Source organism: Centruroides sculpturatus, unplaced genomic scaffold (assembly GCF_000671375.1).
Source record: "Centruroides sculpturatus isolate CEXI.00-Female unplaced genomic scaffold, Cexi_2.0 scaffold20, whole genome shotgun sequence".
NCBI lineage: Eukaryota > Metazoa > Arthropoda > Arachnida > Scorpiones > Buthidae > Centruroides > Centruroides sculpturatus.
Genome location: NW_019384333.1, coordinates 979,226 through 995,863, shown reverse-complemented (window position 1 = coordinate 995,863; position 16,638 = coordinate 979,226). Strand labels below are relative to the sequence as shown.

The 16,638-nt window shown below is 33.0% G+C and overlaps 1 protein-coding gene across 1 annotated transcript; it reads right to left on the bottom strand.

Annotated features, from left to right (window-relative positions):
- Positions 1-343: 343 nt before the first annotated feature.
- LOC111631216 lies at positions 344-16,581 on the bottom strand. The gene is made up of 20 exons (XM_023375422.1): positions 16,421-16,581; positions 14,683-14,802; positions 14,478-14,609; positions 11,995-12,243; positions 11,717-11,848; positions 11,347-11,496; positions 8,085-8,231; positions 7,865-7,993; positions 6,924-7,052; positions 5,698-5,838; positions 5,476-5,625; positions 4,838-4,987; positions 4,107-4,286; positions 3,839-3,994; positions 3,542-3,769; positions 2,130-2,231; positions 1,988-2,053; positions 1,537-1,668; positions 1,328-1,447; positions 344-487 (listed from the first exon to the last, which is right to left on the bottom strand). The coding sequence occupies exons 1-20, from the start codon at positions 16,517-16,519 to the stop codon at positions 344-346; spliced, it is 2,856 nt and encodes a 951-aa protein (XP_023231190.1). The 5' UTR covers positions 16,520-16,581.
- Between the last annotated feature and the right edge of the window lie 57 nt (positions 16,582-16,638).

Here is a 16,638-nt window from a genome sequence, read left to right as displayed (position 1 = left end):
GTTGATAAAATATTAATTATAAATTCTTGCCTAATGAGGAAAGATCTAAAAGCTGCTTGCACTATAACATACTGTTTCATCAATTCTAATTGTTTCTAATTGCCATTAAATGGTAAATAAAGTAAATTATGTTAATTAATTAGCATCATTTAATAATAAAATTTAATAAATTAATTAATTTTTCTTACCTGTTTTATTGAATTAACCCTCTCAGGTTGTATTCTCTCCAAATTAAGATCTGGTATTTCACTCCCTTCCAGTGAACATTTCTAATAATAGCAATTAAATGGAACAATTTTAAATAATATAAATTTTACTAATAATAATTGTTTTGAATTATAATTTATTCAGATTTGTTTAAATAAGTCAAAAATGACATCACTTCTTGACATTCAAACGGTGATTGTTGCTGAATTGATTGCTCCTCTTCAAATTCTTCAGTCATTTGTTCTTCTAGTTGCTTAATTTCTGCTTGATGAAGTTTTTGCTGTTTAAAATTCGAATCATAAAAATATGAATAAAGACAAACCTCCGAATACAACGACCACTAACGGAAACACAAAAAAATGGCCGTTGTTTGAAGGTTATTCTGTACTCGTTTCAAAAAAAAAGTTCCTGAAAAATGGCCGACACTTAGAGGTGGCCGTTATTGGAAGTTCAAAGCCCAGGTAGTTAAGGCTTCATACTACCGCTCTGAGGGACCCAGAATCGGATTCGGCAAACAACCACGGGGATTTTTCAAGGGCGAATAAGTCCAAAATAAGTCGGCTCCGTCTCTCACCACTAGATCGTCTCTATTGCGAGCCTGGCCGAATCCACAATGGATATGGAAAAATAATTTCTTAATGCCCATAGGCGAAAAAATCAAGGTTTTTTTTCCTCTTTAATGCAAATTAAAAGCTAATTAGGGAGAAAATAACACATATCGCTTGATCAAAATATTTTACAAGAACAGACTGGTAACAGGAACGTATTTGAGGGGTGCACAGGGCACAGCTACCTCCTTTCTGAGATTCCTCCCGAGTAAAACCGGGTATATCAGATAGTAAAAAATTCTGTAAGGCCATTCGGTACCTTACTGCATCCCCTCTAAAGATTTCTAGATCCCCTAATATCAGGTTTGCCCTTTCGATATTTATAAATCTGTAAAAATACAATTATTGCAGACTAAAATTATAGAATAGAATCATTCGGTGCTAAAGTGGCACTATTTGTTTGAGGGGCACCTACATATTGTGGACGTAAGGGAACCATATTTCTAAATACACAACTGCTTATAATTGAAGTAATAAATAAGAATTAACTAATAATTATTTATTATCCATACCTGTTCGTGGATAAATTTGATTTCGTACATTAATCTTCGAACAATGAAACCACGAAAAGCAGCTTGCAACGTCCTAATCTGATTCGACTGGTGCTTACTTTTAAGATTATTTTTCGTTTGCTGGATTTATTGTTGATAAAAGACATTGAATTTTATTGCAAATGATCCACGATAAGAATTACAACAAATTAACTAAACAATTATCTTACTATTAATATCATTGCCTTTCTTCTAATGATGAAGTCACGTACAACACCTTGTACTACTTGAATCTGTAAATCTTGTAAATATGATTTTGATTTAGTCTTCGAGTATTTAATATCCAATTTGATGGAATGATTCTATAAATTTGAGAAATAAAATGATAAAATTTTATGCGAAAAACCTAAATTTTAATTATTTAAATAATTGTGAAATTTAAATATGGAATTAATTAAATGGGCATTCTGTTATTGATCCATTGATATTAAAGTATGGAAGTTTCTCATTTTAGTGATTAACGAATGCACATTGTAGGCTTTGCATTCGTGGTATGTATATTATAGGCGCTTAACTGGCTAAATTAACTGTTCAATGGTTTTATCACTGGGCACTGGTATGCTAAAATATGTATTAATTCAGATGTTAAACGAGGAAAAAATCGTCAGAAATCCTTCTTACCAATGTTTCTTCACTATACGATTTCGTGTTAGTACGAAAAGATGGAGTTTCGGTACTTGAATTATCCTAAAAAAATTTCATTACAAAATGAAAAATATACACACTCATAAATTATTGAAAGAAAATTAAAGCAATTACTCACATCCATTCTATTTTTCGAATTTTCTTTTAATTTCGTATCAAGAAAACTTCCACGTTGGACGGCCATTCTCCACCAACTCTGGATCATAATCGATCCAAAATCCTATTTAAAAAGAATCTTGATAATCTCAAGAAAAAATAATCTTAAATTAATTTTATTTATATAAAATTCATTTTACTGCTTCTAATTTATTTGTAAAATTCTTAAGAAGAATTGTTGAACATTGATCGACATCCTTCTTTGCAATTTCATAAGTGTCCAGTTTTATCGTTTTGATAGATGAAAATCTAATACACGGAATATTCATCTGAAATTTTCCGTATTTTATATTATATTATAATAATATAAAAAGGAAAAAAAAGTGTGAATAATTAAATCTTACTATTCCCGTGTTATTTGATATCTTTAATCTTAATTTTTTAACATGTCCTCGATAGTAAACGAATAATTTCAAGTAACATCCTTTATATAATAGAGTTATCCTTCGTTCTAAACGTATTTTATGGACCTGTTTTCTCTTCACGGTGTTATTTCCATAAAAGAAAATTACAAATATATACAGTATTTTTTAAATTATAAAATTACTTCATCAATAACATCCTCAATATTGTCCTTAACAATGTAATATTTGAATTTAAAATATTCCAATTTTTATAAGTCCAATTCAAGTTTTTTTTGAAGCGAAAAATTTATAGAAAACGCAAAACACTTGGGGCCAAATCTCATTATCCATAATTAGCAAGTCAATTTTTAGGAGGCCCCGGTGGCCGAATGAATAAACCACTTAACACTGGGAGTTGGTCGTGGGTTTTCACCTCACTAAAGGGCTGCCCACGTGGAGTTTACCGGATTTTCTTCACGTTTGTAACACTAAATAAAGCTCAGTTTTCCATAGAAATCTTTCCTCGGCAGATCGCCCACATGTTGCATTGCGTCTACAAATAATTTTTTTCTATATTTTGTATGGAAATATAAAAGATATTAATATTTGTTGATATGGCATCATCAAGAGGAAATGGATATCATGAGTTAAGAAGAGAAAATTTCTTAATGAATTTTTATGGTATTAGTTTCCTGATATTTAATGGCTTCTGATGTTGGCTTTCTGACAGTAGATTCTATAAAACAAATTTCCCTTAATTCTTTATCATAATACAGTCAACAATGAGAAATTTTCTCTTGTTAACTCCTGATTGATAGTTCTTTTCTTAACTTCTTGTCAATATCAGGATGACTCCTCATATTTACAAGGAGTTGAAAATGTTTTCCTAGATTGTCTTACAAGAAATGGCCCTAAGTCCAAAAGCACTTGAATTTTCTGAAAACTCTTCGCTTTAAGAAAAACTATTTGAATTGTTTATGTTCAAGAAGCTTCTTTATCAAGAATATTTTTACAAATATTTCAAACTTACGCCATTTGAAGAATTCTTCATGCGTTCTAAATGATGACGGACTGTAGATTGAATCATAATTATTAAATAAATAATTCTTATTTCAGACGTTCGTTTAATTTTCATTCGTTCGATGCATCCTTTCAATAATGACTGACTATTAATTATTTTTTTATACATTAAAGCATAGCAAGTTTTTAAGAGTTTCATTCTTATGGTTGCTTGAATTACAGTTGCTGCTGCTACAGTCTGAAAAAATTAAAAATTCATCTTAGTTCCTATAATATTAGTTAAAATAAAACAATTTTTGTGACTTACTTCTTTAGTTTTATGTATTTGATCAACACAATATTGACTTTTGTGTAGTAGCTGGGATTTAGTTAAATTCCTAACTGACGCTTGAGATTTAATTAAATTTTCAGACACACTTTCATATGTTCCCAATTCTATTTCTACGGTAATTACGGAATAACTCTATAGATTAAATATAAAAAAATAATTAAATAAAATGTATAATTAACTTAAAATATAGTTTATGCACGTAAAGTATCATCATAAAGTCAGAATAAAGAATAAAAGATACTACAAGTTCATCATCTTTGTTCTCCTCCTCCTCCTCCTCCTCCTCTTTGTCTTTCTTTTTTATTTCATGACGATCAGTAAAACGCCTACATAATGACTGAGAATCAATTATTTTTCTATAAGAATAATTATATGATGCTCTCTGGCCCTTCATCCTCCATATTGATTGTATAACGATACACATCTAAATACAAAAATAAAAGAAAAAATATATATATATAATCTAAATAAACAAAATCTTGCAATTTCTTGAAAATTATATTTAAGTATACAGTACTTATATATTCAATAAACGTCTTCATTTCTTAATATTATACGAAAGTAATTTACAAAATTTACTTTCCACTAGTGGCCGAGTGGATAAAGCCATTGAATACTGGCAGTTAGTCGCGGGTTCGTGCCTTATTGCCGTGTTTTCTCCGCGTGTCTAACACCAATATGGGCCGGATGGCCAAGCGGTTAACGTGGCATTCTACCGCTCTGGAAATCCGGAATAGAATTTGAACAATTGAAAAACCCCAGGAACTCTTTGGGGATGGGTCATTCTGATATGTCGGACCCCATCCCTCAACACCCGACCACCCCATTGTAGGGTTATTTAAAAAGATCCTCTCAGTGCCCACAAGTGGATAGAGTTGTAAAATGCCCACAGAGGCCAGTTTTCTATTAAAAGTCATCTTGGGAGGCACCCCCCCTTGGCAGATAGCCCTCGTGCTATCGATAAATAAAATTTACTTTTTTCAAATGGTCAAGTTCATGCGATGTCCTTTTTCTGCAATTGAAACCACGAATCATTGTCTGAGTTATACTTGCTTTCTTGTAGTTAATTCGATATGCAATCCTTTGACATTTTCTTCTCCAATTTGCTTGAATAATTGTTGATTTCTAAGATTTAAATTTAATATACACGATAGGTTAACAAGTAAATACGTTTATAACTTAAATAATTGAACATTTATTTACGTTTTTCTTATCTTCAAATAAAATTTTCATCCTAATGAAATTCCCTCGGATTAATGACTGAATGCCCTTAATTCTTGTGTAATGAGTTTCATAAATACTCTTCTCTCGTATCATTTTCCAATTCGCTTGTATAATGATTGCTGCTAAATTCTAAAATAATTAAATCAAATTATCTTCTTTTGTATATTTTATATATAAAAATATATCTTAATATTAAAATACCATTATTTTTATTTGGGAAAATTCGTTCTGAACAATANTTTCTTGTAGTTAATTCGATATGCAATCCTTTGACATTTTCTTCTCCAATTTGCTTGAATAATTGTTGATTTCTAAGATTTAAATTTAATATACACGATAGGTTAACAAGTAAATACGTTTATAACTTAAATAATTGAACATTTATTTACGTTTTTCTTATCTTCAAATAAAATTTTCATCCTAATGAAATTCCCTCGGATTAATGACTGAATGCCCTTAATTCTTGTGTAATGAGTTTCATAAATACTCTTCTCTCGTATCATTTTCCAATTCGCTTGTATAATGATTGCTGCTAAATTCTAAAATAATTAAATCAAATTATCTTCTTTTGTATATTTTATATATAAAAATATATCTTAATATTAAAATACCATTATTTTTATTTGGGAAAATTCGTTCTGAACAATAAAACTGCGAATTGAAGATTGAACATTCATGATACTTTTGTATACACACTCGTACTTGGTAGCTTGAAAAATCATCCTCACTTGCGATTGAATGAAAATAGATTTCTGTAAAAGGAATGTTGCAAATTTATTTTGAAAATCATCTAAATTCATGCATCTTTCATTTTTATATTCTACACTCATTGCTGGCTTGATAGCCGAAGTGGCTAAGGCATCAGCCTATGGGTAATCCGGGCTTGAATATGAAGGGACAAAAACACTCGAAAATTTTTTGGATAGGTCTGTCCCGAATATATCTGCCCCATTGTAAACTTGGCCTAAAAAAGATTTATTTGTGCTAACAGAAAAGAAGTTTAGAAATGTTTATATTCATCAAAGAAATTCAGTCTTTCTTATAATGTCCCACCAGCGGCCGAGTAGATAAAACCACTAAAGGTCCTATGCTTTGCTTGTCCTATGGACTAGCCACATAAAGTTTATGGTGTCTATCGCCAAAATAGGGACCAGTTTCCTATAGAAAGTCGTCCCGGGAAGCACCCTTTTGGCAGAACGCCCAAGCTTTGCGTTGCCATATTCCATTAATTTAAACCTATGTAGTATTATTTTTACTTTTCTGTATTTTTAATCAATTGAATAATATCGAATTAAAATGTACAACAACTTTGATTTTTATGACAAACAAATTTATACAGTATCTATAAAATTTATTTCCGATTGGGATTGGTCAGATGACTATAAAACTAGACATTAACAGTCCATGGAGAGAAGTTAGATTTGAATTGGGATGTTTAGTCTCAATTAATTCGAAACTAAACATCCCAATTCATCTAAACATCCTCATTGAAATTCACGAGAATTTCAATGAATTTCAATGAGAACATCCTCATTGAAAAATATAGATAAATCGCGGATTTAGAAATCCGCGATTTATCTACATATATATATATATTTTTTTTTTTTCGCCCTGTAGGCACTAAGAGGTCTTTTCACGAGCCCAATAACGGTTTGGTCAGGCCTACAATTGAGGACGAGAACTGCTGATGTATGACTTGAATGGTCTCTTAGATATACTACGTCATAGACTTAACATGTAATTGAATTTCTACATTTAACAGTGTTACACTGTTATTACATTCCCAATACAGAATTTACATTGTATTGCATATTGTTTATTACATATATAACCTTACCCTTTTCAAATCATCAAGATGACCTCGAATTAATGTTTGGACATGGAAAATTCTTTTATAATTAAATTGAAAAGCTGATTTTTGGCATTTCATCTTCCAGTAACACTGAATGCTAACAGCAGCTGTATTCTATTGATATTAAAAATATACACATATATAAACTTATTTGAAATTAAGCTCTTCTCATTGACTGATTAATGTAAAAATACTTTTTCTCAAGAGAATGTCTTTATATTAAATACCATTATATTAATTACAATGAAAAACAATATAACGAACGGTTGGGGCGGTTAAATCGTAAGCATACCACTCTGAGGAATCCGAGATCGCGTCCAAGCGAGCAACCTCAAGAGGTAATTTACGCGGAATGTGTCAGCCCCATTGTTGGCCTAACCGAACCCATAATGGGAATGATTTTTATCTACTCTTTCCATCCTGAAGACATAAAAAGGCCTTTTTCTCAAGTCCATTCTGGGTTCGGCTAGGCTCACAATGGGGTGGGGCAAAGGACAGATGGCACGATTGAAAAGACCCTCTTAGTGTCCATAAGGTGAAGAGTGTGGCCAGATAGCCGAGCGGTTAAGGTGGCAGTCTACCGCTCTGGAGGGACTCGGAATCCGATCCGGATCCGGATCCAGTCGGATCACCCCGAAAAATCCCCAGAAATTTTTCGGGGTGATCCGACTAGATATGTCGGCCACTGTCGCTCACCACCCGGCCGCCCCGTTGTGGATCTGGCCGAACTCATATTGGGCTTGCTATAAGAGGCCGTCCTAGTGCCCACAGAGCTGAAATAGTTTTTAAAAAAAGGTAAAAATAGTCGAAAACGAAAAGTAAAAATCAATATAATAAAATGAGGTAAGAGTGTTCACTAAATTTTGATTGTAATTAAACTTCAATTACAATAAAAGTAAATTTCATTATATTTTATATAAATATACCTTCGTTAACACTTTACGATATGTAAAGCTTCGAATTAACTTCTGTGCCTCGTTAATTCGATCACATTCAAGAACGTAAGCGGATCTTTGATTTTTCATCCGCCATTTCGACTGGATTATTATGGATGACTGAAAATAAATAAATAAAAATAAAGTGAAATAATTAATTTTAAAATAAATCCAAACGTTACTAAAACAATTGAAGTTGAATGAAATTTACTTTTTCAAGTTCTTTAAAAAAGGAAATTCTTAAACAACGAAGGCAATTCCGAATTGAAGATTGAACAAAAATAATTGTTTTATAATTAGATGCGTAATTATTTCGTTGAAGTTTCATTTTCCAAGTCGCTTGAATTATTATGGATTTCTAAAAAATAAAATTTGATTTAATTAATTAATTAATAAATCATTTGTACATAAAAATTATACATTGTATAAGCTTGTTTCTAGTTATTTATAATAGTAAAACTGTTTGGTTATTAGAGAGCACAAGCCGCAAGAAATGGCCTGGTGGACCAGGTCTGGCTCACAAATCACTAATTGACATTTATTAGTATGTATAGTACAGTTGTAATCTCATAATTAATTTTATCCTTTCCAACAATTTGAACTGCTGTTGGCATAATTTCTTGTTTTTTTTTTCTTTTTTAAAGAAAGAAATTATTTCAAATGATAAATGAACATGGAGTTAAATGGTAATCTAAACTGTTCTTTACAACATTCAATTACCAAATTGAATATGTGTAAAGAACAGTTTTAGATGTTAAGCGAACATCAGTACAGAAAATTTATATGTTAATTGAACATAAACCTTTGTTAATTAAATTAGCATATCAATTCTTTTGATGTTTGCTTAGCATCTACATTGAACATCATTTCAATTACTAACTCATTTAAGGCAAATAAAAGCAATTCTTATACATAAACTCCTAATTATTTCTAAAATTCATATAATGGAGTTAAATTAGAGAACAAATTCAGTTTAATTTATATATATGTTACTGTAAATGCTCGAACTATGGTAAATCCTAAGATCTTCCTGTAAAACCTAAAATTTACCAAATCTTTGTGGTAAAAGTCCGAAATGTTCTGCGATCATCGCTAATTTCGAACTTTTACCAGCATTTACTCGGTATATCTTAGGGTTTACCCCAGAGACATGGTAAATGTTGAAAAAATAGTCCCCGCTTTCCGCACTGCACCGCGTTGCCGCCTTCGCTCGCCTCAATTCATCGTTTGACACATTAGAACACGCACGTTAATTCTAATCTTGTTTGAGATTTCGTTGTCTAAAAGTTATTAATGAATCTAGATGAGTATGAAACGGAGATTTTATGAAATAATGGACGAGTTGGTTGCAAGGAAGAAAGATAACAACTTTTAATTAATAGGGACAAATACGCAGTATTTGGAGGAAGTAAAAGCTGCAAAGAACATGAAAAAGAAACAAGCGGTTCATTACAGGTGTATAAAGCGTTACTTCATTTTGACTATAGGCGGCGAAGAAAAACTAATTGCACCTATGAAGGAGGAGGATGGAGAAATAAGGTATTACATTTGAAAACTTATTCAATATTCTCGAAGAAACGCATGTTGCTGTTGGCCACAGTGGAAGGATGCTTAAGAAATGTAACCGCAAGTATAAAAATGTAACAGTTGAGGCTACTATGACATATTTGAAGCTATGTCAACCTTGCCAAAAGAAACAGAAGACTTTGAAAAAGGGCATTGTCGTCAGACCTACACTTCACAGTGAAATGAACTCACGCTGTCAGGTTGATCTAATAGATCTACAAACTACCGCAGATGGAAATTATAAATTTATTTTAGTTTACCAAGACCATCTTACCAAATTTGTGATCCTTCGTGCGCTTCAAACTAAACGCGCCGTAGAAGTTGTAGGCCATCTTTTGGATAATTTCACCACTTTTGGAGCGCCGAGCATCCTTCATTCCGATAATGGTCGAGAATTCTCTAACCAAGTTAATGAGAGTTTATGCTCCATGTGGCCGGATGTAAAAATCGTACATGGAAAGGCAAGACATATCCAAAGTCAAGGATCAGCGGAGCGTGCTAATCAAGGCATAGAAAATATGTTGAGTACGTGAATGGAAACCAATCAGTTATCAAAGTGGTCAGAGGGTTTAAGATTCATTCAGGCAATGAAAAATAGAGCATATCACGAGGGAATCAAATGTTCCCCCTACGAAGTAATGTTTGGTTGTCCAATGAAAATGGGCCTTGCAACTTCAGCAATCCCTGGTGATATGATTAGAGCTATAAGATCTGAAGAAGATTTAGAGAAGTTGTTGCATTCGCATGACAATATGGAACAAAATAATGACGTCGAAAATGCAATCGAACAGGACAAAAAAGAAAGCATTGTTGAAAATGAGTCAGAAGGGGTTGAATTAAAGTGAGTCTTCGAGAAGTTGTCGCAAAATTGTCTTTGACCGGAGGACAAGGTTTCAAGAAGTGCAACTGCTTAAAAAATGCCTAACGAAGAAGTGCGCTTGCAAGTCATCAGGATTACTTTATAATTCTAAATGCCATGATAGCTTTCCATGTTGTAACAAGTAAAATCCTTTTTTACTTTTATTAAATGAACAATGAAATGAATACCAAATGATTAGAAACAATACTGTGATTACTGATTAGCTTAGCCGGGTAGGCTATTATATTATTTTTTACAAGATAATTTAATTTTTGTGACGTTAAAAAAGTATTTTTAAATTGTTTCACTATTTATTAATAAATAGGACTTAGTAAGTTTATAATAGTTGCAATAAATAATTATTAAAATACAGTAGAGCCTCGATTATCCGACCCAATTGGGGACTGGAGTTGGTCGGATAATTGAAAAGTCGGATAACCGAAAAGTATGAAAAAATCCATTATTAGTGTAGTATATTATTATATCCCATGTAATTAGTATATTATTATATCGCTATTAACCTACTTCGCGTTAAATTTTCCTCCATGTTAAGCCTATCAAATTTTTTTAAAAAATAATAATCGTCGCTATTGTATCGTTAAAAATTAGAAAATTAATCCTCATTTAAATACTGGCTCCCTTTCATGGTCGAATGAGTGTTGCCAGCTAAAACACACAAAAATAATATTAAAGTAGCCAAGACATAGCCAAATATTGTAGCGCCACATCACTAGCGGACATTTGAAATTTCCGACTAGGACGGTCGGTTAACCGAGGTGTCGGTTAATCGGGGGTCGGATAATCGAGGCTCTACTGTACTCATAGTTTTATTTCTAAAACCAACATTTACTAATTGTCTTTAGTAAAACCTAGCATGTACCAAATTCTAATGGTAAAAGCCAGGAAGATCATCTCACTTTATAAAAATCCTTACATTTACCAACTCATGTTGGTAAATCCGAAGATTTACAAGTAAAACCTAGGATTTACCAATATACGGGCTTTTACAGTAACATATATATTAATTATATAAAACAAATGATACTACTTCTATATATTGATAAATTAGTAACATCTGACGATCAAGATGGCTACGAATTATCGCTTGAGCATTAATTATTGATCTGCAACGAAGTTTAAATTCTGTCCTGGCAAATAACATCCTACACTTTACTTGAATAGTGATTATACGCGAAATCTAAACGAATAAATATTATTTTCTGATTAGTTAAATATACGAAAAGTTATTTTAATAATATCGTAATTAAAATTTACAGAGAAGAAGCCAGAATAGTGCACGTTCTTGCGTCATTTTGACGTCATTCTTATCCTTTTTCTGTAACGAGGAAGCGTAAAATGACGTCAAATTGAAGTAATGTTGTAAAACTATTCTGACTAAACGAATGCAACTAAGATACCTCTTCGTATACGTCGACTTGATGTATACGACTTTTAATTAACGATTGAATGTTCACTATTCTTCTATAATTTAATCTATAAATAGATTTTTGGAATTTCATCTTCAATTTTGCTTGGATAATTATTAATTTCTATAAAAATAATAAAATATTGTATAAAATATATAAATACTAAGCTATAAGGCTAATAATTACTTAGTAATTTGGCAGGAGGCAGACCACCAGAGCCACCATCTTTATTTAAATATAACATAAATATAGCATTATAAAATGCATACCTCTTCTTCGTATGCCCTGGCACTTTCTTTAACTTCTAAGTGTTTACTCCTTACGGGGATTTTAATTGTAATTTTTGTTTTTTTAATTATTTTACGTCTCTCGGATGTATTATCGATATCGGGATTATTTAAATAATTTACAGTACATTTTATCTTTAGGTTGGGTACATTAATCGAATCTTCAATTTTTTTCATTAAAACATTCTCTAAACTTTTCTTACAAATCTTCGTCTCTCTTTCATTACATTCCTGTATTAAAAATAATAAATGTTATACTAAAACAATATAAAGATTTAAAAATTATCTCTCTCTCTCTAAATTTAAAGATGGTTATTCTTAATATTATTTTTATCTACAGTATATTTGTACCTATCGTGGGTTCAGCCAGGCAATAGCAAATTAGCTACTACCCGGGCCCCAAAGCTGAGCTTAAGTAAGGATTTCCGATCTTTTTCCCACTCTTTGTAGAATAGAATAAAGTGGTATTAAGCTACGTTAAACAACATATCAATTTCTTTTGCTCTCGAGGCCCCCTGACTTCTCGGCTTCAGGCTTACGCTTACCCAGCGTAATAGTTAATTTAATCTGCCACTGCGGCTAGGCCTACAATGGGTAAAGAATGAGGCCCGACACATCTGGAACGGATCCTGAAATTGCTCGCCCAGACTCGATTCTAGATCTCTCAGAGCGATAGACTTATTACTTAACTATTTAGGCCTTCTGGCCGTCGATATCTATGCCTATAACTAATTTCTTTAGCGTATTCGCCAATCAGAAAGGTGTCGTATAATGGCGTAACCATAATGCCGAAAACTTGTTCGGAGTCAACAGGGCCCGAACGTATCAAGAAAAACGTCTACGATCAGTTATCAAAAGGATGAGTAATCATGAAGGTTTTCAGTCGAGGCCTAAAGAATTGAGGATGCAAGATTCACCCTTTGCAGCAGAGAATGAGATTGGAAGGGATCACATTAACAATTCAAACCATGGTTAAATTGTTCGGCTTCTGGTATTATAATATATAAAATTAAGAAAAAGACCGTTTAATAATTTATAATGAGAAATTCGAGTGAAACGTCATCTGGCTTATCCCATTACGGTCTATTGCATCCACAATGGGTATAATAAAAATTATTTAGTTCCTAGTGTGCTGATGTTTCGCACAACAAATCCAATCAAATACTATAAACCTCCTCTACAGAACCGGATCTGAGTTAGTATCACTCAAACACAGACAGTTTCCGAGCCACTCTGAACTCGAACCCAGGTCCTCCAGAACGGAAGATTTGTCGCTACAACCCATCCGCCCATTTTAAGATGTTTTACATATTTCGGTTTCATACCTGAAGAAGCGTCTATATTCATACAATAGTTTACCAGTGCATTATTGCTCAACAATTTTTCATATTGTAGACCTATAAATTCCCACTGACTTCCTTCAGTCGTTCCTTTTAATATCGAGAACGGAATTAGATAGATACAAGTGGAGACCAGAAACGGAAAGTTTATGGGCATATGGTCCTGATTAACAATATACGAATTTCCGGTTTAGACCGAAAGTTGCGTTATTTCAATTCAAAAAGTTTCTTTAGAACGGAGTTAGATGGCCGGGCAGGCCGGGTGGCTGAGCGGTCAAGGTGACAACCTACCGCTCTGGGGGACCCAGGATCGAAAAATCCCCAAGAATTTTTCGGAGGGTGGTCCGTTCGGATATGTCGGGCTCAGTCTCTCAGCACCCGGTCGCCTCATTGTGGGTCTGGCCGAATCCGTAATGGGCCTGCTAAAAAAGAGGCCCTCTTAGTGCCCACAGGGTGGAAAGAGTTTAAAAAAAAAGATAGATGGCCAGTATGACGACTGTTAACAGAAAAAGTATGATGTACAGGGGGGAAAAACACTACTAAAATCGAGAGCATTGTGACAATGTCACAATAATTAAATACTGTATTTACATCATAATCATAAAGAGCTGATGAGGGACTAAATGTCCGAAATGCATTCTCTTGGAAATAAAATGTGATTTTTTAAAGCTGGTCTTTTGCCGTATGATGGTGTGTAATAAGTCTAGTAATATAGGAAAGCCGACATAGCGCTTGTAAATTTAATTCAAGACTAGATAAGAAGCGTATTATAGAAATAATTTCTTGTTCCTTATTCCACTAATCCAATAAGAAAAAAGAATGCACTTGTTTCTGATTGGATTAGTGGAATAAGGAACATACATGGAGTGCTTCTTGGGAGGAATTTCAATGGGAAATTGGTCCCTATTTAGATGCCAGAAACACGAAGAAAACCCGTAGAAGTCCACATGACTGGTTGTCGGTTAGGTACGAACCCGCGAAATATTTAGTGGTTTTATCCACTGGTGGGCCTTCTTAAATTTGAGAATATACCTTATTCGTCATATCACGAATACAATGTTAGTTCGAACCATCAGGCTAATTAATTTTTAATTATGCTAGAAATTTATTTCAAAATATTTGTACCTTTATCATTAAATCACTAACGTTTGACGAACGAGTCGTATCACGCAATTCCAGTAATTTTCCTTCAGAAAACTCGTTTTCTCTTACTATTTTCCCTTTTACCGATTTCCACCATTTTTGAATATTGATCACCTAAATGTCCATTATATATTTTCCATGAATTAATTATTAGAAATGTTCTTCAAATTAATTTAATATATTTTACCTGTTCTATTTCATTATAATCCCCTGTAGCTTCGCGCGTGTATTTAAGTCTGATAGGATTTCGGCAACATCTTTCTGAGGTCGTCTTCCACCAGATCTGTATCGTTACAGCTGCAATATCCTACAAATCACATATTTGTGAATATATTTAATAAAATTAAATCATCTACTGTTATATTATACCATCGCTAAAATAACTGGGCTGTAAACTACAGTAATTTCAAACTATTGTTTTTACTTTTCATCCGGTGGGCACTAAGGCCTTTTTTCTATACCCATTGTGGGTTCGGCAGGCCCACAATAAGGGCGTTCGAATGGTGAGGAAAGGTGAGGAAAGGGGACCCTACGTGTGAAAAATTCCTCGGGTGGCTCGCTCGGATTCGATCTCGTGTCCTCAAAAGCCGACAGCTCCATTGTGAAACATGTAATATGTTCCATAATCTTCCAACTGGATTGGATAGGATTAATGGGTTTAAGGCAACGCAACCCATTGGCGATCTGCTTCCGGTAGAATTTCTATGGGAAGCTTATCTTAGGTCTCAGAAAACCCGGATAACTCCACGCGGGTTAGCGAGGCGGGAAACAGAGACCAAATATCAGTTTTCAGTGGTTTTATTCATTCGTTCGCAAGTGGAATTTTCCAAACGGAAACAGTAAAACCGCTTACAAAATAGAAAAATGTAACTCAAAAAAGGTTTTGTACTGGTAGAATCAATACTGCAGAATGTTTAACTTCAACCTCTTGCACCACGTGCATGCTGCAGTTTACAGGTTTGGTTTATTTGCAATACACGGGCGATCTGCCGAGGGAATGCCTCTTATGAGAAACTGGCTCCTATTTAGTTGTTGCAAACGTGAATAGAACCCCGAAAACCCCAAGTGATCGGCCCGTTGGTCAGATGCGAACCCATAATAGACTACCAGTGCTCAGTAGTGTTATCCACTCGACCACTGGTGGTCTGCATTTTACAAATGTTACAGAATAAGGTTAGCTAAACATTGTTTATATTTTTTACAATCTTGATTTAAAAATTATCGTATTGACTATAAACATTTGCAAATTTTAATTTAAAATATTTAATGGTAAATCGTAGCTTTCTATGGTAAAACAACTGCCATTACATAACATAGGAATTGAGAAATTAAAGAATAAATTGCGCCCTTTCTTATTTCAATGAAGGAACTAAAATAAAGAATTGTTCTTTGAAATTAAGAACGTCTGGCACCCTACTGGAACAATTTGTTCCAATGGCACAAACACAACGTTCATATAAGCCACTTTCTCCGCAAACTTCCGAATTTCTGGTAAAGTACAACAGAAATTCGCTTTTGTACCAACTCTTCCATTTTATAAAATGGCACGAAGGTTTTCAATTCCCCATATTCTGCAGTTATAAGGGTTCACCCTCCGAGATACGTAACACTGCTTTCACAGTTTATAATTGAATTGTTTGGCGAACAAACAAGATATTTTTACCAAAAGCTGTCAAATATATAACCGCTGGGATATTAAAACTTACAAGAATTTTATATTTAAATGGCAAAGTTAATATTTTTTAGTACCTTACACGAAAGAAATCTTATTAAAGCGTATAAAACACAATAATTTCCCAAACTTAAATCATTTAAAAAAAACCATAGCATGTCTCAACTAACTTATAAAATTAATTTTTAGGCGTGGAATATTTAAAAATTTCAAGCTACTTTTACTTAATATATGATTATTAAAATCTATTTACTCTTAAGATGGCTGGAATCAGATTGATGGAACGAGTCCTAGTAAGATAGCCACGAATCCATGTTTGAATGAAAGTAAGTTGGATTTGTTCCTTCTTCATGATTAAAAATATATAAAAAAATTAAAAATCTAACAATTCAACTGATTAATAATTACATTGTTAAAACAGTAATAATAGCAGGAATGTGTAAACAAATAAATAAATTAGAAAAATTGGGA

Coding starts and splice junctions, on each gene's coding strand:
- LOC111631216 (XM_023375422.1), bottom strand. CDS start 16,519: ATGAAGAAGGAACAAATCCAACTTACTTTCATTCAAACATGGATTCGT. Junction 14,803..16,420: donor TGATTCCAGCCATCTTAAGA/GTAAATAGATTT, acceptor TGTGATTTGTAG/GATATTGCAGCTGTAACGAT. Junction 5,839..6,923: donor ATCTTGATGATTTGAAAAGG/GTAAGGTTATAT, acceptor TTCCTTTTACAG/AAATCTATTTTCATTCAATC.